Genomic DNA, 27862 nt, shown 5'->3' with positions numbered 1-27862 from the left:
TTCCCGTTTTGACATAAATTCTACTAGCATCCTGTGAGATCTAGAAATATTTATTTTTATAATAAATACGCGAATAATTGTGTACCTACTTAGTTACTTAATTGTTTTAATAAAGGACCTCAGAGAAAAAAAATTCGAAAGCTATGTTATATTATAAAGAAGAAGAAAGAAATAGGGTATGAAACTCTTTAAATAATAGGTAGTCGGTATAAAAATATGGAATTAATACTAGGACGCGGACGGGAAATTAAGCGCACTGTAATATATATACCCTATAACACATGTTTATCTAGATGCACCGAGATTAGTGTTGAATTGAAAACGTAGTCTTCATTCCTCAGTTTGGTGTAACGCGCGCGAAGAATGGCCGTCCATTTAGTGTTTTTAGTGCTTTACGCGGTGCTATCGAACGCGAGTGCTGAGGTTTGTCAAAATATTTTAGTATAAAATAATACAAATATTTAGCACGTGAAAATTGTATTTGGAATGTTTGGTTTGTTATCTATATTAATTAAATAATACAATTTTTATCTGTGGAAGTTCGTTGATTAATTTAAAAATAAACAACTGTCAAATAGTTTATACTTTATACTTATTAAGTACCATAGAAAAAAAAAACGCCGCGAAGTACAAATATTATAGTAAAAAAAATATATATTTTTCGAGACTATCTAATTACCTATAGCAATCAAATGCAATTTTTAATCTATGGATGCAAACGTGTTGAAATTTATTGGTATTCGATAACGTTTCTAACAGGGTTATATTGGTTAGTTTTTCTTTAATCGTTTTACCTTATATTCTAAACTTGTTTCATGCGACAGAAGGAACATTTGGTAATATTTATTGAAAGCAACTTTTTAAATGCCAATTATCTTATAAGTACCTGTACCTAGGTATCTATTTGAGCTTATAAAATTTCGAATCCACATAGACCTATCTATATCTAACTATCTATATGCAAAATGTTTTTATTTATTTAAATTTATTTTAAATCATCACTATGCAAGTATGGCAATTCAAAATCGGTAATTGTTTAATAGGCTATTTGACAAGGTTTTGAAAACTGTCTCAAATTATTAAGATACGTTTATAGAGCACACAAAACACATTTTTCTTAATTTTTTGTAGTTATTCATTGAGAAAATGGAAAATAAAAACATGATATTCAAATACGCCGCCAAAACACAATTTTGAAGAATATGGCGTCTCGCGACCATGGTGACGTCACAGCGGCGTAAACGTCAACTTGCTCCTAGTACTTATTGTTCGTTTTTGTTTTAATTATAGTATAATTAAAATTAAGTTAATCTGTTTAAAAACCAGAGAATGAGTTCTTATAGGTGGTGTGTAGTTCCTGGATGCAGAAATACAACTATTAAAACCCCTGACAAACTATTTATATGTGCTCCAAAAGATATAAAAATGCGTAGAAAGTGGTTGCAGTTAGCTCGCAGAAATCCAAGTGATATTAGATATATCAATTAAAACAGTTATATTTTTTTGTGAAGACCACTTCGATGTAAGTATGGTGTTGAATACTTAGTAGGCAGTTTATTTTATTTGCAATACATAGTATAAATCGTCTCATTACTTACCTGCTTGAGGTAAGATAATAATATATATAAATTGATGATGACGTGTTTGTATTGATATTGAAAATAATCAATACAAACACATCAATCCTATAAACTGGATGGCTGAAATGAAAAATAAAGGACTTAATCTAAAAAATGTATACTTCATAATTATTATGCTATTGTGATTCATGTTTGTAGGTACAATTAAGGTAATGAATGACGATTGAAATATTAACTTACGTAGCTGTTTTCACATTTCTCAATTGAGGAGCGTAAAAATCTTGGTTGTTTTTAAAGAACATGCCAACCATTATAGCACAGTATTAGAATATTATTTCCTAATTATAGCGTCCACTTTAGGTAGATTTCTACTGTCTGCTTTTTCGAAATTAGGTTCCATGACAAACAAAAATAACACATAAAGAACAAAACTGATTACAGACACCTTGAATCACAATAAATAAGTTATACAAGAACAAAACCAAAAGCGAAATTCAGCAACGACGTGAGTAAACGTTGGGATCACTTGTTATTTACGCCGCTGTGACGTCATGGCAGATGCAGCCAATCATGGATGTTTTCGGTCACGTGGTCATTTTAAAAAATATGATGTTTTTTCTCGACGATTTATAAATAAATAAGTTATTATTTATATCATTTATTAATTTAAATCGCTTCAAAAACCATAAATATATATGGATTACACAAAAAAGTAATTTATTTTTTATACTGTCAAATAGCCTATTGTAGCCATTGAAATACCGTTCTATTATTGATAAGATTTTAATCTCACATTAGCAATAGTGTAGATTAGAATTTATTTCCGTGTGGTGTCTGTCTAGCATTTCCATCTAGCACTAATTTTATCTTGTAACTTTGTCTGCTTTTTGTTCCTAAATCTTTGTCAGATTTTTTTGTTTTGATTCAATTATTTTACAATAAAATTTAATTATTTGAGAAATTATCCAAATTTTTATAATACATAAATACCGACCTAAGTATAATTTAAAAAATTATTCGTTTTTAATAATTGTAAAAGTTATACCTAGTATCGCTAAAATAATTATAGATCTTAGAAAGCTGAATAACGTTTTGCCAGTAAAAAATTATATCTATTTGTCCTACAAGGACACAAATAATGTCTCTTGTGTCTAAATAAAAGGTTAAAAATGTCAGGTATTTTTTGTCTGTTTATACATACCTATATGCGATCTTATATAATATAGTGAATAATTATTATTAATACTTATGATAACTTAGCGTTAGGTTTCGATGTGTGTGGTAATGAAATAGGGTAATTGCGCTGGTTTGCCGTCCAGTTTCGGTTTTCGTCCATTTGACTGACCTGCTACAATCACGTGCGTAAAACTTGAATACAAACCTACCTTCCCGCGCAAGTTTGCACTTTTTACGGTCCTTAATGTGTAAGCAACAGTACTATCAACATCAAAATTTGATTTGACAAGAAGAGAGTTCAAAAAATTAACGTAAAAGTGGCCGCTTCCCATCCGTGCCTTGCAGATGTCATCGCGCGAGAGAAAAATTTGCCGGCGAGAAAAGTTCATGGTAAGTTAAATCACTGTTTTAGCTAGTTAACGTAATGTTTTTGGTACGTATGTTTAGTTATAAGCCTATTAAACGCAATTAGAAGTGTTTATCATACTTTTTTTATAATACTCTTCGAAAAATTAAGTGGACGGATACTAGGTTACCAAATTCTCAAAATATTTGGTTTTCGTCCAAGTGGACGAAAACTCAAACAGCTACGTGAATATTTGTTAGGTTCTTTTTACTGTATCGGACCTTTAAAATACTGAATAGTTGCTCCCGAAGTGATCTTTACTGCTATTAGTTTAGATTTTTTGGTTTCCGTCCACTGCTTTGTCAGTGCTGCCAAAATAAAAAAATATTTAAAGAAGTGGACGAAAACTAAATTTAGCTTTAAACGTTTTAGTTTTCGTCCATGAATGAGTATTGGAGTGGACAAAAATTAAAAATGGCTATTCTTTTGCAGTACTTTTCGTCTTTTTTACGTATTGAAAAGTTTTCTATTCAGTATCTTCCTTATAAATAATTGGTGAGGGCCAGAGTGTTGTAGGTACCTAATATTGTCATTCATTCAGTCATGTATCATTCTCCTTATGTGAAGTAGAGTCAATTATTCGTGGCATAAATGGGGGTAGGTCAGACATAATACACTGTATTTTTCTTGATTATCATTCACTTGAGTATCATCTTTTATTCTAGGTCTGTTTTGCCAATGCAATATTTTTTTATTCTACTTACTCAACGTATCCTAAGAAAGATCTTATTGTTTTTAGATGGCCTCGAAGGAGTCTAAGAAAGCTAGAAAAAAAACGCTACGTACACTGAAGAATCTTTATCTTTAATAAAGGCATCAGTAAGACAATAATGCATAGTTCAGTAAGGTATAGTATAGTTTATTTTAGTAGCTAAAACGTATTATTATGGCTGTGTTTAATATAGTACGTTTCATTTGATAAACAAAGTATTAGAATGAATATTTCTGTTTTTTGATGTAATTTCTCAGTCCTATAATTATTACTTTATTCATTTACATTGTACGCATTCCTTTCTTTATTACGAATGAAACAGTCATCACTAACGAATATAAAGACTGCCAAGTGCTACATAGATCTCAGTGTTGACTAGTTATATTGATTATTATTAGTAAAACTAAACCTGTAAGGTAGTGAGAAATTGTGATGTTGATTAAATAAAAGTATATATTTACCTGTAATTGGTTTTTAACTTAATAGTTGACCTACCCTCCTTTTTCTACACGGTGGTCGAAAACTAGCTTACACTAGGACGAAAACCAGTTTTTTTGGACGAAAACTAGCATTTACCCTACTTTTGCAGAAAATAATTTAAATAAAAAGATACGTCAAAATGATTTATTTTCACTTAATATTATCTTAAAGAAGACTATATAAGGACTAAATAAAAATATTATATGTTTAAGGAAGGGTGCTCCAAAATATTTATTTCGCATCACAAAGTTGGCAACTCCCATAACTGGACGAAAACCAGCGCAATCACCCTACACAGATATTAAATTACACATAGATAAAGTATAGCTTCATGTAACTTTATATTAATTATATAAATATAAATTATAAATAACTATCAATTTCTTCCGGCTTCGTCGGGTTAAAAATATCTTATAACTTTTATCCAAATGGATCGAAGCTGAAGAGTTTGTTTGTTTGAACGCGCTAATCTCGGGAAGTAGGTACCTACCTAGGAAGTGGTCCGATTTGAAAAATTCTTTCGGTTTTAGATAGCCCATTCATCGTAAGGCTATGGCTACTGACATACTATCATCACGCTATGACCCACAGGAGCGGAGCACTGCGAGTAAAACCGCGGGGCACAGCTATTGTTATATAATTTGTAGTGTAGTTATTTATTCCTTGTAACCTGCTTTGTTACATACCTCCCTTATTCGTATAATTTTTTTTTTATTACAATATAATATTTTTATAATTATTTGCCTTGCTGTACCTATGTGTTACAAAATATGTATATTTCGTACAGTGAACTACTATTTACTCAGTTGGTTGTTTCGTAAATAATGAAATTCTTTTGATAAGCCGTGAGTAATTGTTATCAGTGAGTAATTTTCATATTTACAATTAAAATAAATAACTACAATGTTTAATAAATTATAACATTTGTGAAGGGCACAAAAATGTTTAACATACTAACCTTGGGCCTAGGTTTTATTTCGCGTGTTAACTGTCTAAAATAACTAATAAGTATTATTGACCACTATCGATCTACTTACTTAAATATTAAATTTATTCAAAATGGACGCAGCAATTTTTGCGTGAAAAAAATCTATCCATACATTAAAATTAATCCAAAGAAATTTAGCTGTACAGGCGTAATAAACATACGGACAAAATAAATCTCAGTCTTTTGAGTGTGGTCTACAATCTAAAGTGATAAAATCAAATGGTTTTGAATAACATAGACATTTATTTATTGTGGCAAAAGATAAGATTAAAATATTTGAAAATCTATTAATATTGATATGTCTATCAATTATGAATTTTTGTGGCTATTTTGTAAAACAAAACAAATTAACTAATATAAAATTACCTAAATATTATTTTTTCTAAATAACTTAAGTACATATGCTGTTCATACATGAGATTTTTTTGCTTGTCTGTATTATTTTAAGGTAGTTACCTATATCACTGTGACACTGTCTCTTCATCACTGAAATTATCTGTATCTCAGCCCCGTGGTTTTACCCGCACTGCTCCGCTGCTGTTGGTCTTAGCGTGATGATATATATACGTATAGCCTCAATAAATGAGCTTTCTAACACCGAAAGAATTTTTCAAATCAGACCCGTAGATCCTGAGATTAGCGCGTTTAAACAAAAAACTCTTCATTTGCGTCACAAAAAAAACAATGAATATTATACAGAACCCAGGTTTCAATGAAAGCTAATGACACCTGACCCGTAGAGTCGAATGGACCGTGAGACAATGTTGTGCTGTGCTGTGTCGACTGTCTGTCTGTTTATCACATTCATCGTAATGGGTTTTAGCTAAATGATTATAATATAGGTATTATCCCGTTATTTTGTGACAGAAAATATTTATGAAAGTTATGAGTAAATCATATTAAATATTGTAATTATTCTTAAATTGTAAATTAAACCTAGGAAGGTTAATAGTGAATACATACTACCTACTTGGTATCTAAGTTTTATATTCTCACTTTGTTTGAAACTAATATTTTGCCCATAGAAAGTCACAATTAGTAGGTAAGTTCCAGTGCCCTATGACGAACAGACAAAAAATATATCTAGTAGCAATTTCAACCTAAAAATTACACCAACAATAAACACACATGCACATAAACAAAATTATCAACACATCACAAACCGGACTCGATTATATAATACGATAATACCTATAATTACTGCAAGCTATAAATATACTATGACGCTGTCTGCAATGTGCAAGGTCACGTCACAATGCACATGACGTATGGCCTATTTAAATAAACCGCCGCTAATCTATATAATGAGGAATAAGTCAATGTAAACCTAATGTTTGGACAAGTCAATTTTTTTTGTTAACCGCTCGTTTTAACTGTAAATGGATTGAACTGGAATGAAAATAATAATAGTTTAAAAAAACTAAAAAACACGCTTTTTATAGAAAACCGAACTAAAACATAGAAAATTTTATCAAATTAGTGTATTGTCATCGGTCCTCAATAAATCTACAAAGTTTGAACGAAATCTGGCCGTTTAAAGTGGGTCAAAATCGCGCCCAAAGAAGTCGGTTACAAACAAACAAACATACAGGTGAAGCTAATATAAAGCGTGTAAAAATGAGAAAATTTTAGCTTATGATAATCATGAATAATGTAGCTTTCTACTAGTAGAAGAATTTTTATAGTAAGTTAAGTGGTTTTCGAGTTAAGGGCGCGTATAAAGTCAAATCACCAATCAACTTTTAGTTGATACGTGTAATATTCAAGACCAAATATAAAAAATAAAATATATGTAAAACTTGATGATATTTTCGATTATATTGTCAGATCAAAAACATAAAATATTGAAATTGACTCGATAGAAAAAATTCACGAAGTTACCTCTAAATTTCACACTTTTACGTTTTTTACTGGACATGGTAATACTTATTATGATTTTTTTTTCATAAACAATTATATTAAAACATTTGCAATATATTTGTCAGAGCATTTTGTGTAATTACTTTTAGTTTTGGTTTAATCACGATAAAACACTTTTGGCGCTTACTATATTTTTAATTACGCAAGAAATCATCTTCCATCGCACGTTCCGGGAGCTAAAAACATAATTCTATTTCATACATCAGACGCTATCGCTCCGTTGAGACGAGTAGACCACGCTAAAATTGCTGCGCCGTGTTTTATAATTACGCCGAATATTGATTTGTTGAAAATGGTAAACAACAAAATGAAAAGACTTAAGAAACGAGAACTAAAGAAGATTCAAATTGAAAAGATAACTAAATGTCGAAGGTAATAATGTATATAATGTATAATATAATAGTATTGTTATAATATTAATAAATAATAATTATAATATAAAAAGATAAGTCTTGATTTACCTATTTGAGAAAGTTTAGTTTCTGTAAAATAATTTCCGCGGGCTGAGTAGGTATTGACGCGATAGCAGCAGCAACTATAGATAGGTAAATAAAATTCATAGTGGTACCTAATTCTTACAGTCGCGGTGCAATCAATCAAGTCAAGAAAGATTTATATTATTATTACTATAGGCAGATCCTATGTTCGCTCCAGTAAATAATAATATCAATAATATGTAAACCGGTTGTGAATAGTACATATATATTATATTTACAATCTGTATTAGATAATCATACATAACATCTATACATAGGTATAACAAATTCGTACGAAAGTCAAAATTGTACTTACATTGAATAGGTATTTTTTTATAATATACATATGTATATGTATATATATAATATATTCATAATCTGTATTACATAGTAATATGTAGTACATATCTATACATAAATATAGTTTTTAGAATTTTTGTATGTGTGTCTGTATGTAGGTATGTCTGGGCTCTAATTTTGGTGCAGATATAGCTTGAGACCTGAGAAAGGTCATAGGATGAGTTTTATCCCGTAAATAAAAAAAACTGTCTGTGTTTGTCTGTTTGTTTGTACACGCTAATCTCCGGAACTACTGGACGGATTTGAATGAAAGTTATTTTGTGGTGTAGGTACTATTATATTATCCGGGAAATATAAAATAATAATTTATTTTGAAAACTGAAACACCTGATGCAGAACCGCAACAGACCACCTAAACTAACTATAGATTCATTTGAGAAAGTTTATCCAGGCGAGTTTGGATATTATTATTTGTGTAAATTCTGTAAATTCGTTTCCGCGAGTTGAGTATTCATGCGACGATATTTATATGATATGAATGTAGGTTTATTAGGGTAGTTACGATACATGAACTTTTTAACTAACTACCCTAATAAAATTCAATTCCCCGTAAACGCCTCCATGGTGGAATCTGGTATTTTTATCAATGATAGACCTAATTATGAGAAATCTATCTGTACCGGTCACAAGTTGCACTTTTGAGCTTTTTGGAAGAAAAAAAAATAAAAAGTTCATGTATCGTAACTACCCTGATAAAATTCAATTCCCCGTAAACGCCTCCGTGGTGGAATCTGGTATTTTTAGCAATGATAGACCTAATTATGAGCAATCTATCTGTACCGGTCACAAGTTGCACTTTTGAGTTTTTTGGAAGAAAAAAATAAAAAGATCAAGTTCAGTAACTCAAACTGCCCTAATATAATATTTTGACAATCGATTCCTCCTAAAGGCTTCCATGGAGGAATGTGTTTATTTTACCAATTATAGACCTAATTAAGAGCAATCTATCAGTACTGGTCACAAGTTGCACATTTGAGTTTTTTGGAAGAAAGAAATATTTTTTGATCGATTGATGTTGAAATTGTTTGAGCCAAAATCATGTTTTACTGCGTATAACTCAGAAACGGTAGGATATAGGAAAAAATGATTCAGGTACAACTTGTAGATAATTTTATGGCCTTTCAATTTTTCCTTGAAAGTTTTTCTCTAACATGTACCGTTTTTGAGATTTAAGCGAAAAATGAAAAAAATGGACCCATTTCCCCCCTCCCCCCACTCCGGGGCTCCTCCTAGTGGCCCGGGGTTTTAGTATGTTTATTACCTAGGGACTCTTGACATGTTTCCGAAGAAACATCTTACGTTACTAACTCACGCACTCTAGACCCCCCTTGGAGGGACTCATTCAATGGACTATAACCAAAATAAAGTTCTGGAGGAATGTGTGTCGTCGACTGCGTATGTTTATTTAAAAATAGTATCTATACTCGCTATTTCGACAGACTTTTTTTACGGATTCGTGCTCTATACTGTTTCCCTAATATTGTTTTTTTTTTATATATTACATACAGACAGTTTTTACTTTTTTTATTGTTTTATAATATGTATAGATTATCATTAATAATTATAAACAAATAATAATAAAAAGACATATTACATAATTTGTGATGATTTCAACTTCACTGTTTTATACAATTATTTTAGACAACATACCTACTAACTACCGAAAATACGCGTTGAACGAGCGAAGAATATTGTGTATAATTTAGCGTGCGATGAACTTTACGTACGTTGGATGAGCCGGGTGTATGAGGGTATTGTGAGGGCGCGCGGCATGGCGCGTAATGTGCGGGGCTTAATCGTAGAATTATCTGGCTTTATACGCCCTCTTAATCCATCGCAAATCGCAAACAAACACCCTCAAATCTTTTTCTTTGCCATATTAGAAGAGACATTGATGAAAATGATTGTATCTGTAGGTTTAAAAATATTGTAGGTAATTATTTTGTTTGCTAGTGCATGCATTTTAAGTTTGGCAAAGGTTCGAATCCTGATTAACTTAGAAATGAATACTTAGTTGCCATTGAAAAACTTATATCAGTTCTAAAATAAAGATGAACTGCATGTTTCAAAAGTCAATACCAAGAGACATATGAGTTCGTTATAAATAGACAGACATAGTTAGCTACACTTGTGAATTGATCTAGACCAGCGTTTCACAAACTGGGGTCCGCAGACCCCTAGGCGCGAGCATATACCAGGGGTCTGCAGACAAATCAAGAAAATTACGAAAGCCTAGTGCCCAGACTATTCTAACGGCCGGATTTTGTATTTTTCAGTTTTAAAATGGAATAATCTGATAAATAATGGGTGGCTCAGCTCAGCTCACAAAAAAAAAAACTGCAAGAAAACAAACAATTTTTTAAATACATAATATATTGAATTATGCGAATAATTTTTTTTTTGGAGGTCCGCGGATCATGTTAATGTGGGGCTAGGAGTCCGCGCATCATAATATTATTAATGTAGCGCGAGGGGTCCGCCTTTGGAAAAGGTTGGGAAAGGCTGATCTAGACGGATTAGACGTTCAGTCTAGCCGTCTAGATCTGAGATCAATTCTATAAATTGAAATGCATTATAATTACAGCAATTCATATTATGTATTTGGATTGCATTATAATTAGATAGGTATTTTCGCAATGGGTGTTACTAAAATATTTTGGTGTGTGTTTCTGTTTTTGTTAAATTAGAAATTTTTGTCGAAATCTAAGATTTGTCAGGTTTGTAGGTATGTTACATATAAAATATTATGTAATCCCGAAGTCTGTCTCATCTAAATTCCAATATTTGATCGATCTATAAATTTTTCATGATGTGGGAAAAATATTTTTTGTTAAAAAAAATATCATGCTTGCCTATTTAAAAAATTCATGCCTTCTGTTTCACGAAGGCTTCATATCATATCAACTAGTTTCAAGTTTATTTTTACCTATACTTAATCTTACCTTCCTGTCTAAAATAGCTAACAATAAATACCAATGCCAAATAAAATTAAATATCCATTATTCCATTCATAAATCACGGAGAAACATCGAGCCCAGGTCCCGACCCTGCCTAGTGCCTAGGTCCAAAACTAACGGGACCTTCTACCAGCTAGTAAAAATAATTTACCTGCTGAGCCTATTGCATACCTCGTATGAAATGTATTTATAAATTGTTTATCTATGCTTATAAAATTGTTTATAAGTCGTCGTCGTAGATTCTAAATTCTAATAGATTTTTATGCGAACATATTAGGTATGTCTTTCAAGAGTTAAATATTATGATAATTATATCTGGTAAAATCGCTGGATAGTGGATACAGTTAAAAAGGTTTATACAAAGTTAAAGCAAATCTATCATCATTTTATTATGTACCTAGTAGTAAAAATACGTAGAGAAACCCAATTGACTTCGATCTTGATATGAAAGTTCAAGTGACGCTTGAAATAAGTAAAAAATATTTTTCGTTGAGATTTGAAAATACCGACTATACTAAGTACTTATTTAGTAAAAAACTGTTATTTTGTTTTATTATATCACATACATTGTATACAAGCTACATAATTTAGTATTACTTGTATACCGTGTAGTATATTATTATTAGTCTGTGGTATTACTAAATTATTTATTTTTTCAGTTAGATTTGTTAAACCAATGATTACTGCTACTGTACATTATTGAATCAGTTAGCTACCAATAACATGTTAAATAATTTAATAATTTGTCACCTAAATAAAAATACATACCTTCATACATTCCGTGCCTGAAACCTATCAGTAAACAAGTATACGAGAATAGCCTCTATCACAAAGTAATACATAACATATTGCCGTAACACAATAGCTTGGTGTTTGGTTACATAGGTATGAACAAACATGCTGAATAAACAGAGTTATCTCGCACGGTGATCTTGATCCACATTGTGATGATAATTTTTATGTAATATGTACCTTTGACCTCACCTTGAAATATTTTAAATTCTTCGACGAAATTTTTCAGGTGTGCATTTATTTTTAAGCATTACAGTTTATTTCGTTAATTTTCTTGCTTCTTTGCTAAAAATCATTAAGTTTACACAATCTGATGCTTCATACAAGTTACCTATGCTGCCTAAGAATCGAAAATATTAGTAGATATCAAAAATAATCAATTTCTAACTATTGCTGCTTAAAAACTGATATAAAGGACTGTATTATTTTATTTACATAAACTAAGAATGTAATTTAAAGTACCTAATGATAGTTTTATGTTCATGAGAAACTCATTCTAGTTCGTATCGTACCTAGTAGTTTCTTTAGGTACCATTTTTTTATTGATATGAAATGAAAATAAAGTCTCTGGACTCTACCACAGACTATACACACACTCTAGAGGAGGCTGAGACAATACCCTGATGTGGAGGGTGCCTCTAAAAAAGTTACAATTGCATATACATAATATTTATATTATGCACTTAGAGATTATAACATATTCCTAAATATCAAAGTAGATTTAGAATTTATCGACGGACGGCAGAAACACATAAACTATGTCGGAACATTCATATGATGTCACCAAGGAAACATAAAGTTTATATTATATATTCAAAATCAAAATAAAATATGGCCGCTAATATAAATATAATTCCATTTGATTATCCAATGTGCAGTTACTTTTCTATATTATTGCATTTGCGATTAAATTGTTTTGTATTAAGTATTGAAAATTAATGACAAGTAGTCAATTATTTCCCGCCAAAATCGATTCATAGATTATAGCAACATTATGAAGATATGTTACTTGGATACTGACCCTGAACCTAACTATAAAATTAATAATAAATCGAAACGAAATAATGTGAACATAGACTATATAGAGTCGAGTTGAATTTTTTCTATTCTTTATAAATTTATATTTATAAAGCATTTGAATGCCATAAAACGATAAATATCAATTTCAAGAGTTGAGTCTTTATTAAAAACGGAAAATATAAAAGATAAAGTTAATATTTTCGTATTTATGAAATAAAACTAACTGCCTCTGTGCTTATCCAGACTTTTATCTATCTCTGTACCAAATTTCAAACAAATCCGATCAGTTGGTTTTGCGTAAATGTGCATTCGATTTTAATATTCGTACTCGGTACGATATTCTAGAAATGTACAGGGATAGATAACACTTTTAATCAGCCCTCTGAGTTTATCTAATTAATTTATTGTAGGCATTTGTCAATCATAGCCTTATCAAAATTGAATAATTTGAGATCAAGGGGTTAATGAATGTAAGTACCCATCAATAACTATCCACCTAGTAATAGTATGTTGGTAATAGTAGGTAATTAGGCATACATATTTTGACATGTTTGGGTGTAGAATGTAGATACAATATAAAAAATATAGTAACGCAAAAGCCCCGAGCTCAATAATTTCGAAGAAAATCAAATCAATCAATGTTTTAAATAAAAAAATACTTTTATATTAAATGGGGATTCAAACTCACAAACTGGTAAATCCATGTTTCAGTTGCGTAAAGTCAGACTTTAGGTATTCTCTTATTTTGACCGACGAAAAAAATGTAAAGACAAACATAGGTAATTATAATAAACTATTACAATTTATAATCAATGCTCTTGAAACAATTTCTAGGTACTTTTTTGCATTTGTAGTATTCCTGCATGCTCATAAACTTGATTAGATAATATCATAGATATGCGTAATATGATCATATACATGTAGACTGTACGGCGACCGCAAAAATACGTCATATTAAAAATAAACAAGTTAGGTTGCATTCCTATTCCTAGTTAAGCAGCCGTGTAGGCAAGGCTTAAAATAAAACTAGATAACTGGCTGATTAGAAACCTAGAGAAAAAAAGAAAATGAAAGAAAAAAAATTGCCGCATTCGTTTTTCAAATGATTTGCTTTTTTTTCGAGACTTAAGACAGTGTGCAGCAAAAATATAAATTCTATTTTTTTATATTCAAAGCCTAATTTGTGTTATGAAGTTTCGTTTTAATCAAATTTTATATCAATTTCTAATTATAAAATAATTAAATATAGGCGCGAACAAGGGCGCGAAAGCTGCGCGCTGAAACAATGACGTTTGAAACTGGCACGTCACAGAAAAAAAGGGAAACAACAAAAAGAACGCATATGCTTTTCTCATCAAGCGTTTACTGTTAATTATGTCGTAAACGATATTTTTATTTGCTAATGACGTAGGAATTTGCGTACCGAAGGCCGCTTTAGTGCTAACTTTTTAAATAACTGACTTTTCGCGAACTTTTTAATGATCGGCCTATTCTATTTTCAAGGTAAGATAAAATGTTAAATTAAATAATGCATTTATTATTTTAAACATTATTTTTATTTTATTAAAATCAGTGTTGTCTGTTGATAACATTATACGCACATAATAATTTTATTCACAGCATCGTTTATATTACTCGACCATAATAAATACTTCTATGAATGTTATTACAATAAATTAGGTTATTAAATAGGTATCAATGACTCAATCAATAACTCCTTAGTGATCTTTTAATACGATATGTAACATTTTATAGCTAACATAATGCATTTGTTCTATAAATAATAATAGTTTAAAAAACTAAAAAACACGCTTTTAGGTCGGTTTTCTATAAAAAGCGTGTTTTTTTATTTTTTTTTAACTATTATTTATTTTATAAAATTAGTGTATTGTCATCGGTCCTCAATAAATCTACAAAGTTTGAACGAAATCTGGCCGTTTAAAGTGGGTCAAAATCGCGCCCAAAGAAGTCGGTTACAAACATACAGGTGAAGCTAATATAAAGCGTGTAAAAAGGCAGTTTTTTTAGAAGCCTTTACAGAAAAATACATCAAACTTTGAACACTTAACACATATCAGTATAGGTGACATATAGTATATACCTAAGTAGGTACCTAATAAGTTTAATTTCATAAGTTTGCGTGGTTTTAAACCTTAATATGTTTACAGTCAGACGCGTCAATATGGGTGGACGTGACCCCAGAGAACCTGATCGAAAGGCGGTACACCCCAGAGGTGATCGACGAGTTACACTCCGCTAAGGCAGATGCCCTCCTCCTATACACAGAGTACACGGCACAAGCCGGGTCGGATCTGAAGAATTTTATTAAGAATATATCGAAGTTGACTGAGGAAACTGTTCAAGGAATGGACAGGAGCGTTTTGGAGAATGCGGTGAGTAAAATATATGTATGAGTTCTACTAGATTCTGCTCGCGGCTTCGCCCGTTTCAAGCATACCGCCGAGAGATAATAAAACCTTCCTCGAGAATCACTCTATCTATTAAAAAAAATCACCAAAATCCATTCGGTAGTTAGCATATAAGATCTACTGAAGCATACATAGACAGACAATGAGAATCGACTATGTTTTATACTATGTAGGTACTTACCTAGTCAATTTCATGCAGATCAGATCGTGTTTTCTTTTGCGTAAAAGAGTACCTACCAAACGCAAATTCGACAAAATTCACCCGGGTACACTTGAAGTAAAAAATAACCTGATATAAGTAACTAGATAAATAAAAAAAGAGTTTATTTTCTCACATCAGTTACATAAGTTTACACATTTTCAGTAGAATATATAAGTGTGAGACTGGTGCCTAAACTAGGTAATAAAAATTATTACTGTTTTTCGCACTTTCACGTTTATCTTGGAAGACCAACAATACCCACTCCCTCATAATAACTCTAGAAACCATAGATATCGATATGCAATATATTATCCATAGACAATAAATCTCATACATTGGAATGCGGTCTCAGTATGCAAAGTGCATGCATCGGCATATATGTATCATGTACCGGCATGCATTCCGAAATTATTGAGACTATTATTAGCATATGTGTTTGCTTATTTATATTCAGGATGTGTTTTATTTTGATATGGTAATAAGCATGAGATAGAAATAAATGAATAAGGGCAATAGTAAAATGACACATTCACTCTCAGATGTAAGATTAAATAATTATTGAGGTAGGTAATCTTAATACTATTAAAAAGGCGAAAGTTTGTATGGATGTATGGATGTTTGTTACTCTTTCACGTAAAAACTACTGAACCGATTACAATGAAATTTAGCACACATATAGAGGGTAACTTGGATTAACACATAGGATAGGTTTTATCCCGGAAATCCCACGGGAACGGGAACTATGTCTATGCGGGTATCCTTTGAAAACGCGGGCGAAGCCGCGGGCGGAAATGTAGTAATTAATAAATAATTTAAAATAATAAATAAAAACTTAGGTAAAAAAATAATGCAAACATTGATATTTACCTAGTAGATAAATCGCGTTTTGTCCTAAATTAAAATAATATAAAATTTGACTTTATATAGTTACTAACTATATACATAAACGTTTATAATGTATGAAAAACTTTATACATAATACAACTAACTGTGATTACCGTATTTATTATTATTTATTATGTATTAAAATTATTAATACGTATGTAGGTACATATATTTGAAATGTTAAACAATTCTCCATAGAAGATAACTGTAGCAATAATTATAATCTTGGTGCTTATGTGACATAGAAAGTTCTAACAGCTAAGTCACGAACCTAAGCGAAAGTAGGATAAATTTAGTACTCGTATGTATATCATTTAAATCTTAAAGTACTTTGCAATTAATGGAGAGCAAGTAGTAAATCCATACTAATATTATAAAATGCGAAAGTAACTCTGTCTGTCTGTCTGTTACTCAATCACGCCTAAACTACTGAACCAATTTGCATGAAATTTGGTATGGAGATATTTTGATACCCGAGAAAGGACATAGGCTACCTTTTATTGCGAAATATGTATCACGGGCGAAGCCGGGGCGGACCTCTAGTAACCTATAAACGAGTATAACTCTAAAATCAATTATCTTCTTAGGTAACAATGTATGTATTAGTAAATTTTAATTCAGGTTACCTACTGTCAGATGTAATCCCATGCCTGCCCTTCTATAATATTATAAATGTGAAAGTAACTCTGTCTGTCTGTCTGTTACGCTTTCCCGCATAAACCTCTCAACCGATTTTGATGAAATTTGGCACAGACAATCTTTAGACCCTGAGAAAGAACATAGGCTACTATTTCATTATCGTATATTAATTTTCTTCTAATACAATTAAACGATCTTATTTGACTAAAACAGATTAGTATATTTTATACTGCAAGTTGAACAACTTACATACCTATATAGACAAAAGCATACCCATCGTTGCATTTCCCATCAACTGCGAGCCAAATTAAAATATCAAGACAATACTCGTGTTACAATTTATTTATAGACAGTCAACAATAAGCCAACTTTTCCTATCAAATGACTAATCGATTTTAAATACTCTCAATTTCTCTAGCCTAGACCTGGTCTAGAAATATATTCTATTACGGTCTAATTGATATTAGGTAATACGTCATATGACTTGAGTCAGCGTGTTGTGTGCATATTACTATTTATTAAATGCGAACGATATTTATGATTTCCGGGTGAAAAATTTAACGTTTTATGTATTGCAAAATAGAATAATTTTAGGCTTGTGAGCTATCGTAGAATATAAGTTACATAATATCAGCTAACTTAAACTTTGGCTAGAACTGCGACTCATCTATATTTAATGTCTGGAATTAGTTTTTACGAAATATATGCACAAACACTTTAATAACAATATGAAGTAGTTCTATAAAGTTCCATGATTTATACGGTATATTAATTTATTAAGTTATATTATGATCTAATCTACACTAACATTTTAAAGAGGAAAGATTTGATCGTCCCCTTTTTTGTTTGAAATGAATAGGCTCTGAAACTACTGTATTTATTTGATAACATATTTAACAGAAAGCAACATTATTCCTTTGTGACATAAACTTAATTTAATTTTGTGTTTATCCCGGGGTATCTCGATCGGATCCGGGAAGAATGCCAGTGGCTTGTAATAAATACATGAAATTTTCATAGAATCTAATTCAAATTGTTCCCATAATTTCGCACGCAGTATACAGTATACACCCAGATGTTTCCAAGTGGCACGCATTGCACATGCCTGAACTACATCTATGCTATTAGTACTTAAGATAATCCTCTCAGGTTATTTATTGGAGCCTGCAAATGGTTGCGTGGTTGGGATTTGTGCATTTCCGATGTAATAGATGAGTTTAAGAGATAGTGGTTTTAGAATATGATTCATGTTTGTTTGACTGTGTAGTATTGTGTAAGAGTGACCTATTAAAGAGTCTCAATTCTATTAAATTTTGAACAAAAATCAGTTAAGATATTTTGTGGCAAGGCAACACACAAGAAATACGGACATTTTTGCATTTAAAAAAATGTAAGGAAACGCTACCCCACCACCTTACCTTCACCCCACAGCAGCATTAATGAACACTATAGAAGACTGAAGAGTGGCAGACGAGATATCCATTTACTATATAAAAATAAGTCGGGTTTTCCTTCCTGACGCTATAACTCCAGAACGCACCAACCGATTTCCACGGTTTTGCATTCATTGGAAAGGTCTCGGGCTCCGTGAGGTTATCAAAGAAAAGGCTGGTGGCGAAACGAAGTTCGCCCGGTTTGCTAGTTACGTATAAATACTTTAAATGATAATATGTCTATATTTTATTTATTATCAAATTACAATATCATATCCGATAATACAGATGCGTAAACCTGTAAATAGATTAATTTATATAATTCCAAAATAACCTAATAGTGAAGTTATTTATAATTATTCAATAATTACTATTTACGCAGACGCAAGCGCAGGCGTTGCCAAAATTTGATATCACGCTAACATTTGGCTTAAATTGCGAACATTCAAGGCTTTCGTCTTGTTTAATGTTTTAATCAAAATATCTCAATTACTAATGGATAGCTATTTAAAACTAAATGGTTAAAATGTTAATAGTTATAATTTGAATAAATGATAATCCTAATTCGTTAAATTTTCACCAGATACTCTGAATTACAATATATTAAAAATTAAATAATGAAACGAAACGCTATAAACTATTATAAAATATCAAGAGGTTTTATGAAAATAATTTAAGACATGGATTTTTTTTCAGTAAGTTGGTCTTTAAATCCAATAAAAGAAACCGGTGTAAAAAATTAAGTTTAAAATACATAGTACTTAAATGTTTATAATCGAATCCTACTATACTGTAATCAATGCTCGGAGCATGTGACTAGTTTATAGGGACATATTCTTACCATAGATGGCGCTACTGTCTAGCGCTTGATTTTAAATCGCGCTATTATTATTTTTTTCTCTCCTATACTTAAACTCGGGAACAAGGAATTTTCGTTACTCTGGTTTCCCTTCAAAACGTATAAATCTTTCGCCTTTTACTAAAGATTTCCGTGGAGGGGAACACTCAAATGAGTCTATCTCTATTTTTGACACCCTTGGTCTAACCAAGGGTTAATAAACTTAAATTACGAAACATAATATGTAATGAAATGCAATGTTTTATTTATGTAGTATATTTATTAATTATTATCTTAAATCTTAAGATTAAAGAACTGAAAATGTAAAATCTACTAATAAACATTTATTTGCTCCTAAAGTTAAGTTTCATCTAAATCCGTCCAGTAGTTTTTACATGAAAGACATCCACCCATCCATACCTACAAACTAACGTTTATAATATTAGTTTATTCATTTTATCTGATACTACGCTATATTAATTGCCAACTATGTATGTCTATTATTATTAATTTCAATGCATTCGTAAAAAATCTCCATATTGCATGGCACTCATAATTATAAAATTAAGTATATATTTTATTAATGAATACAATAATATCTCGCCTTGACTTGCCATCAGTTCATGGTACTTCTGTAGCTCATTAGCATCATATATCCACATTTTATTACACGACCCTGAATAACTAGACAATAGTCTTCTGTAGTTTACTCGAATAAACTTTAATAATGTGCTAAAATTTATTAGGTTGCATTAAATTTATTTACGCGGTTAAAATAAAATACGGTAATGTCATAAAATAAAAAAAAAATCGGATATCATTTCTAACAAAAAATATTTTATGTTTATCTGTCGACAAAACAAAAAAATTTTTAAAATTGGTTTTGTTTATTCACAGCAAAATATTATTTGTTAAAATATTTAGTGGCGTCCTTCATCTTTTCATAACCCCATATTCAGGTGACATACATTTTCATTCAGGTGACATACATTTTCTTTTATTATTCTCTACAGCCTACTTACTATCAATTTAATAAAACTGCTTCTTTCCGAAAGCCTCTGAAATTAAACTAGTAAATAGACGCATCACATAAACGTGAAGAATACATTAGAAACATGAGTGCAATATTATAAATATTTGCGTACCGTCAAGCATGAAGGTTGTTACAGTTTCAGCAAGTATTGCAAGGTTGCATTTTATGTAACGATTGTTATTTTAACGACTTCCCGAGAAACATTTTATGGGGATTTAAAACTTGTGAGAGACTATTGCTTGTGATAATAAACATTTTGTATTTGTAATTGTATTGACAGCTTGTTAATGGCCTAGTTCTGTGAAACGATTCGGTAATATAACTTATTTTTGTTTGATCAAAGTTGATATGATACAATATTTCGATTTATTGTTCATGTTATAACAGCACTAAAAGTGGAGAAACATAATATTTAGCTAGGCTGACAATACATATTATGAAGACTCTTTCATAAATAGATTTTTGCAGCATAAACATTTGTTTAATTCATAAACAGGATTTATTGAAATGTTTGTGATAAAGAAAATCCAAAATCACGATATATTAATAAGAAAGTCATAAGAAAGTAAAAAGAAGAAGAGTGAAGCGTTTTTTTAACCTATAAATAGATTTGTTTAATATACTTACAATAAAAAGAAAAATAATGTTGGATTTTTCAACCTATAAATAAGGTTGGGTCGCCTAAGATCGGATGTGACATAAGATCGGATGCATGGAATAACTCGCAAACTAGGCAATATTCTCTACTGCTACCAACACTACTAGATCCGCCATTTTGTTCTGCCCCTCTCTTCACTCTGCGGCCGGCCAGCCGGCGTGACGTGTACACAGGTGATTCAGCAGAAAAGGTGTATTTTGTGGCGAAAATCGTCGATCCGATCTTACCTACAAAATTTTGATGGCTCATTGTGGAGAGTACTTTCATTGAAATAATGTAATTAATTATTTTGGGGCAGAATTAGCGAATCCTCTTTCCATCTGTATACTTTGATTACGCCTAGGACGTTCACAACCCAAGATCCGATCTTCCCTCCCAATGCCGAAGATCGGACCGAAGTTTAGCTCTTGACTGCGCCTTATGCAATAATGCGCAATAATTATTAACTTTTAATATATTTAACTATCCAATGACGCTATGACTATCAGACCTTAGGTACATTTTCATTATTTAGTCCTAGAACACGGAGGATAAAAGTTTGAGAAACTTAATTAGGATGAGGAGGGAAGACCGGACTAAAAAAAACGCAATAAAAAAAAAACTTCTTTGTCAAATTTTTTGAGGAATTTCCTGACTCAATCATTGATGCTCAATGTATGGACGTAAGTCCGGATGTTTTCCTAATGTTAACATTATTATTAAACGCATAGAAGTGAAGATACTTCATAGTCCGATCTTCGGCCGAACTGTTATTTTCTTCACTATGGTAAGTCGAAAAAAGTCTGCTTTTTAGGCTCTAAATTTGCTTAGATAGATAGCATCTACGCAAACCAAAAAATTAGGGGTTAAACAATATTTTTTTGTCATCAATTTACAGTTGACCGCAACAGAAAAACGACATCGAATCATGAGAAATAAAATAAAAAATACAGTACGTATAAAATTTTCGGCATATGCGTCCGATCTTAGGCGACCCAACCTTAAGTAGGTAACTAACTACCTACTGCATTAAAATGACCGTGATTTAAATCCGTTTAAACATCTGATTTAAAATATAGAAGTTATCCAATATCCAATAGCATTGTGTAATCCGCTGCGCAAACCTTGACAGTGATAGTGACAGACATATTGTTGTGGCCATTACACAGGCGATACAAGGTCTATTAAAATATCGCACATAGGTAACTAATTATAGAAAAATTATTTTTTACCAAAATGTTCGTGTGTATTTTATATTAGGTTTTATTTAAAGACTGCATGTCTTTCGCAATGTTAATTCTTTAATACAGTTTAAATGAAAGACTACATTTATTATATTGTAATAATATTATGTTCTTCAAAAGAATAATGAGTTAAATAATAATAACAAAAACAAAAGCATGACAAACTTATAACATTTAATTAAAAAGATTGTCAGTGTACTCGAAACAATAATTGCAAAATACAGGGTGATTTACTTATACAGACATATACTTTATTTTTACACACATAAGCTTCTTTCTTGTTTAATTAAGTTTTAAATCGCTGTTTCAATAGCCCCAAGCAAGATCGATGAGATCATTCATGGCCCTATATTTTATCGATCGCTGTGAAAAACAATTTATTTTATATTTGACGGACATCATTACGTGCGGACGGAAACTCGGACTATTTTCAGTTGTTTTCATAACCTCCCGGTGTTAAATTAACTTATGAGTGAAATAAAAAATTACACGTAAATTTTGTAGACGTTGAGTAAATATTCCACATTCTTAACCTTTCGAAATTTTTCATTCACTAGTAACGAGTAATGGCTTCGTTTGGAAAGATTAATCCACTTCAGCATTGTTTTGTATGAGAATCGATTGAAACTTCATTTTGTTGTGATTTATACATTTATAGACTATCTATTTGCTGTATATAACATCAATTATTGTTCAGCTATTCATGCGTTGAGATTGGCAAATACATAAAACTTCACTACATATTTTTAAAATACAAATGGAGCCTACAGCTTACGATATATCGATATTAACACCTAGAAACACTTCGAATAATGTGTAGTATAATTTTATTAACTGTCAACTAATACTTCAATCAAAATTTACGATAAGTAAACATAACTTCAATTTGGTACCAAAACTCATGTCTTAAAAAGCAAATAAATCACAATCTGTTATTAACTAAAAAACCCATATTTCCAGCCGCCATCTTGCAGAGCAGAATTCGAAAGGAAGCTAAAGAAGATAGAATTCGACGCGCACCGAGCGGCGACCTTCAGTGGGGAGAACCACCACAAGTTCTTCTTGGGACACATGATTGTGTTCCGGATGCATCTTAATAAGGTACGTTATACTTTAATAAATTATAATATGCTGATGTTTCAGCCACGACATGTCTTGATAGAGAAAAGTTTATTTTAGAGGAGATATTGATAAATCCATAGCACTGATCATGGTGGTTTTATCATTTAACAACACCGCAGCTTTCTGATTGACGTCCTTACTTATGTAACACAATTCACATGCCATTTTTCTTGCCAAGTAATAAGTAGGTATTTTTTTTTTGAGAAAAATGCAAGACACTAAAAGGGCCAAGTATCTATGAATTTAATCAATTAAGTATCTCGTTCTTTTCCAGAGTGAAGAATACATAAAAAAGTGTGACAAAATCATCAAAACATGTGGCACGCCATGTGAAGTAAGTATACCTACTTTATTACCTATTTTTTCCCAATCAATCACAATAGTAGTTCCCCATAGTCTAAATGAACCCCACCAATATTCATAAATCGTTAATATTTGCTAACATCATAATAGTACATACTTATTATAAATATTATGCACTCGTCAATGCTCAAGGTAGGAACTCAGAATACATATTGCATCACTATCTTTTGAAAACATTATGTCCGTCTACATCGCAATTAATAGGCTAAATATAAATCAAGATCATTGCACTAGTAAATTATACTACTGACGTTATTCATTGCAAATGTTCGCTTTGGTCTTTTTTGCAAATTAATTTTGATGTTTCGTAACTCGGAATCGGTTTTTTAAACTCGTCGAATCGATTCGTTTGGAACATTGGAATGTGTAACGGTGTTTTATTGTTGGCAATATACAGACCAGATACACACCAGAATTGCTCATAAGCATCCAAATTGTAAAGGATACAAGTTTAGCTGAATATAAAAATTTCAGAGTGGCAAAATTAATCATACAAAGGTTTTTAATTTTTATCAAATTTTCCGCTACAGTACGATTCAAACTTAATGGCGGCTCGGAAGTTAGGTGCAGGTGTGAGTGCAGGTGTGCGCTCCTGTGCGCACAGGACCGTCCCGCTAATACCTAAAATTGTTTTCTGCGCATCGGATCGTACGATGTTCCGAGCCGCCATTAATTTTGAATCGTACTGTACCATTAATGAAAATCTTTAACATATTATATCATTAAAATCGCCTAAACTAACACATTATTCACAACATTTTATTAAAAAAAATAAAAATAAATAAAATAAATAAAAATACCAAAATCACTTTCAGACAACACCCCGTATAACCCGATGGCGGCGTCTCGCTCTAACCGAGATCCACCGCGTGCGCGACGACATACAGCACTCGCGTAGATCCTACAAGGATCTACTTGTGCACGCGCATCGTAAACTTAATCATTTCAGGAAACGCGCCACCTTGCGGGCACAAGACGCAATCAATACGTTACAGTCTTGTGTAAGACGTAGCTAGCTTAAATAAAATTAAAATATACATTATAATTTATAATGTTATGCCGAATTTACACTTTCGTGTTAATAGTGAAGCGACGTGACATGTTTACAGACGTTTATTTATTCAACTAGCTGTGCCCCGCGGTTTTACCTGCATTCCCAGCGTAGGTCTTAGCACAGGTCTTAGCGTGTTGATTCTTTGGACCCGACCTGTTAGTAATATTTAAGCAAAATTGGAAGTAAATCCATGTTTTTTTAACTTGTACTTTTAGAATTTGGCCCAGACAAAAATTATAAAATCTATATTATTATGGTTTTATTTTTTAGGCTTCAATAAATTTTGTAAATCACGCCCCATGTATAATTCTTTAAAAAAATATTCAATGTTTTATTTTGTCACTTTCCCACGATTTTTCTATGTATAAGTAGATCAGAATTCACTTCAGAAGCACTTTTGCATCGTCATAACATAGTTTTACAATTTCATGTTCGTTGTTCGCTTCGCTGTTCGCGCGAATGTGTAAATGCGGCTTAAGAAAATTACAAAATATACATTAAGATCTCGTCTAGGTATCGATTGGTTATGTTATGCGAGTGCTTTAAATTTAACCTTAGTTTAGATTTTTGCCATATGATATGAGTTATTGTAAAAATAGTTTGTGAAGAATTTTGAGAGAAATAAATTCGGAAATAGAAATAGTATGAGTTATTTCTCTTTGAATTAATATTGTTTATCTCACATTAAATGCCATGCATACTACGTTATACAGAATGTTTAGTTTTGCAAGTAATATAAAACTTTTTTTATCATCAACATATTATGTTTGTGTGTATTATTCTTTATAAATTTAAAATTATTGTTATTGGCTTGTGTTCAAATTAAGATAAGATTTTACTTAAAGTTCCTAATTGGTATTGAAATTATAGATAAATATAAAAGTGTACCTACGAATATTTCATTATTACTACAATGAGTAAGTAGTAAGTATATTTTATATAGTAATTGATGGTACGTAATCAAAATGAGACTCTTTATTCGAAGTAATATAACTATAAAGTATAAATATATTATATGTACCTAAAACAATATATTATGTGTATTTATTATAATTACTTTATTTCATATAAAATGCATTACTGAAACTATTCATAATATATGCCATAAAAATACCTTTATTTATAATATTTAATTTTATATGAATAAACGAGCTGTCGATAAACGATTGTAAAAATATTCGAACGACCCTTAGAATTATATTAGTTAGATAATTTATTGAAATAAGTAATTAATAATTCCCATACAAAAGTGTGAAAACTGTATTTAACCTACTTATTGTATGTTGCTTACTTAATAATATACAGGGTTACTTGTAAAACACCAGCAACCTCGCAGGAAAAGATAGCTAACATCATAAGTACTTAACAACATTTGTTCTATGACTTTTGATAATTTGTTAGATTTTATTTTCATACTAAAATAAATATAAAATATTCATTTAATTTTCCGTTTGAATATTAGGTATAAACTCTACGCGCATCCCAAAAATTACGTTAACTAGAAGCGAACGAGAGGGCCGAGGGGAAAGGAGGCGTCGCGTCGTCCTTTCGATAATGAATAGAACATAGACTTACAAATGTTAGGAGAGTACAATAAAAACTTTAAAAAAATAATTTAAAAATAATGTATTGCGTTATGCCAAAAGTCGTAGAACAAATGTTGTTACTTATGATGTTAGCTATCTTGTCCTGAGAGGTTGCTGGTGTTTTACAAGTAACCCTGTATTTTGTGCCATAGGTGTCTTAATTATTTGGTATATAAGTACAATACATTATAAACAGGGTGTCCCGAATATGCTGTATTATGTTTCATGGAACTCATAGTTTTAAGTAGAGCTGAGTGGGACACCCTGTATAAGGAAGATTTTTGTAATTAGTTAACTAAATAATATGTATAATATCAGAACGAATATTCACTTATCAACTAGGTAGATACCTACCTAATCTTTGTTTAACCACACAAAATTTTTTGATTTAAAATTGACTCACTTTTCAAAAACATTTTAAATCTAAGGATAATCAATTTAAAATAATCCATTTAAGTACTTTAAATCGTTTTGTTCAATCATTCATTTTGAATTTCTTATATTTCTTTTATAATACTTGCTTGATGTATAATTCTTTAGAAAAGTATTAATTGTTATTATGTACAAACATTTAAAATTTAACTTTAAACTAACTCAAACATACTTACTCCAATAACCTAAGTTATAAATGTTTATTTTTTAACAATTTTTGTTAGTAGGTTAAGTTTTACCTGATTGAAAATACGTATTTTAATAAATAAGTAACTACTTAGTTAGTTAAGTACAATATAATAAAAAAAATCTTTTAAAAGTTTAGTTAGTTCTACTTTTGAGTAATATCGTTTTTGTTCCCAATAATGGCACAGGTTTTCAATTCGTAACTATCCTTTTTGAAATATTTCTTAAACAATAAAAAATACGTATTTTCAATCACATTTAAACGTAAGATTAGGACACACTGGTGATCGTTTGATAAAATGGTTTAGAAAAAATATTTTTTTACTAAAGAAACTTTTGAATTAATACCTAATAATTAAAATTATATACCTATCTCATTGTTTTTTGATTGTCTATAAGTATATACTTAACTATAAGGAATATAATCTAGTTATGCCTTTATTAATATGTTTATAGTTGTATACGTAATGAAAACCTCACAGTATCCTATTTCTCTGACAACACTATTTTATGCCTATAAAAATTACCTATATAGGTAATTTCTATCAAAATTATGCAAACGATCACTCTAGTTATAAATTAGACATAGCTTAGAATTATCTGTACTTAGTCTCACTGTGATAGTCGTAATTTATTAAATTATTGTAAAATAACAAAATATGTTATATCGAGAGTACAACTATTGCTTATGTTTGTTGTTAATTTGATGAATATTTTTGTAATAAAGTCTTAACTAAGAATATGTGTTTTATTAATAATACACCTAATCTCTATAGGTAACCGTAATTTTATAATGTATAAGAACATTTACCAAATTTAGGTACGTTAAATTCTCTTTTCTTAGTAGGTAATTAGATGATAATATCGAGAAGTCTTTTAAGTAGTGAGTTGATTCGACAGAAATGTTTTAAA

The 27862-nt window shown here is 30.8% G+C and overlaps 1 protein-coding gene and 1 non-coding gene across 2 annotated transcripts; both read left to right on the top strand.

The window, feature by feature from the left end:
• The first annotated feature begins 341 nt into the window (after nt 1–341).
• LOC149488215 (uncharacterized) lies at nt 342–27683 on the top strand. The gene is made up of 5 exons (XM_089695382.1): nt 342–423; nt 15036–15260; nt 23168–23308; nt 23604–23663; nt 24508–27683. Exons 1-5 carry the CDS (start codon nt 364–366, stop codon nt 24706–24708), a joined length of 687 nt encoding a protein of 228 aa, XP_089551508.1. The 5' UTR covers nt 342–363; the 3' UTR covers nt 24709–27683.
• LOC149488216 (U5 spliceosomal RNA) lies at nt 19391–19508 on the top strand. Its single transcript, XR_016315674.1, has one exon. It is a non-coding gene; the product is annotated as a U5 spliceosomal RNA (small nuclear RNA).
• Nucleotides 27684–27862: the final 179 nt, after the last annotated feature.

The sequence above is a fragment of the Colias philodice genome, chromosome 5, assembly GCF_061535455.1.
Source record: "Colias philodice isolate Cphi_HAF_F1 chromosome 5, ilColPhil1 Martin Lab GWU primary, whole genome shotgun sequence".
Classification (NCBI taxonomy): domain Eukaryota; kingdom Metazoa; phylum Arthropoda; class Insecta; order Lepidoptera; family Pieridae; genus Colias; species Colias philodice.
The sequence above is the reverse complement of the archived record's forward strand: the minus strand, read 5'-3'. Positions and strand labels throughout refer to the sequence as shown.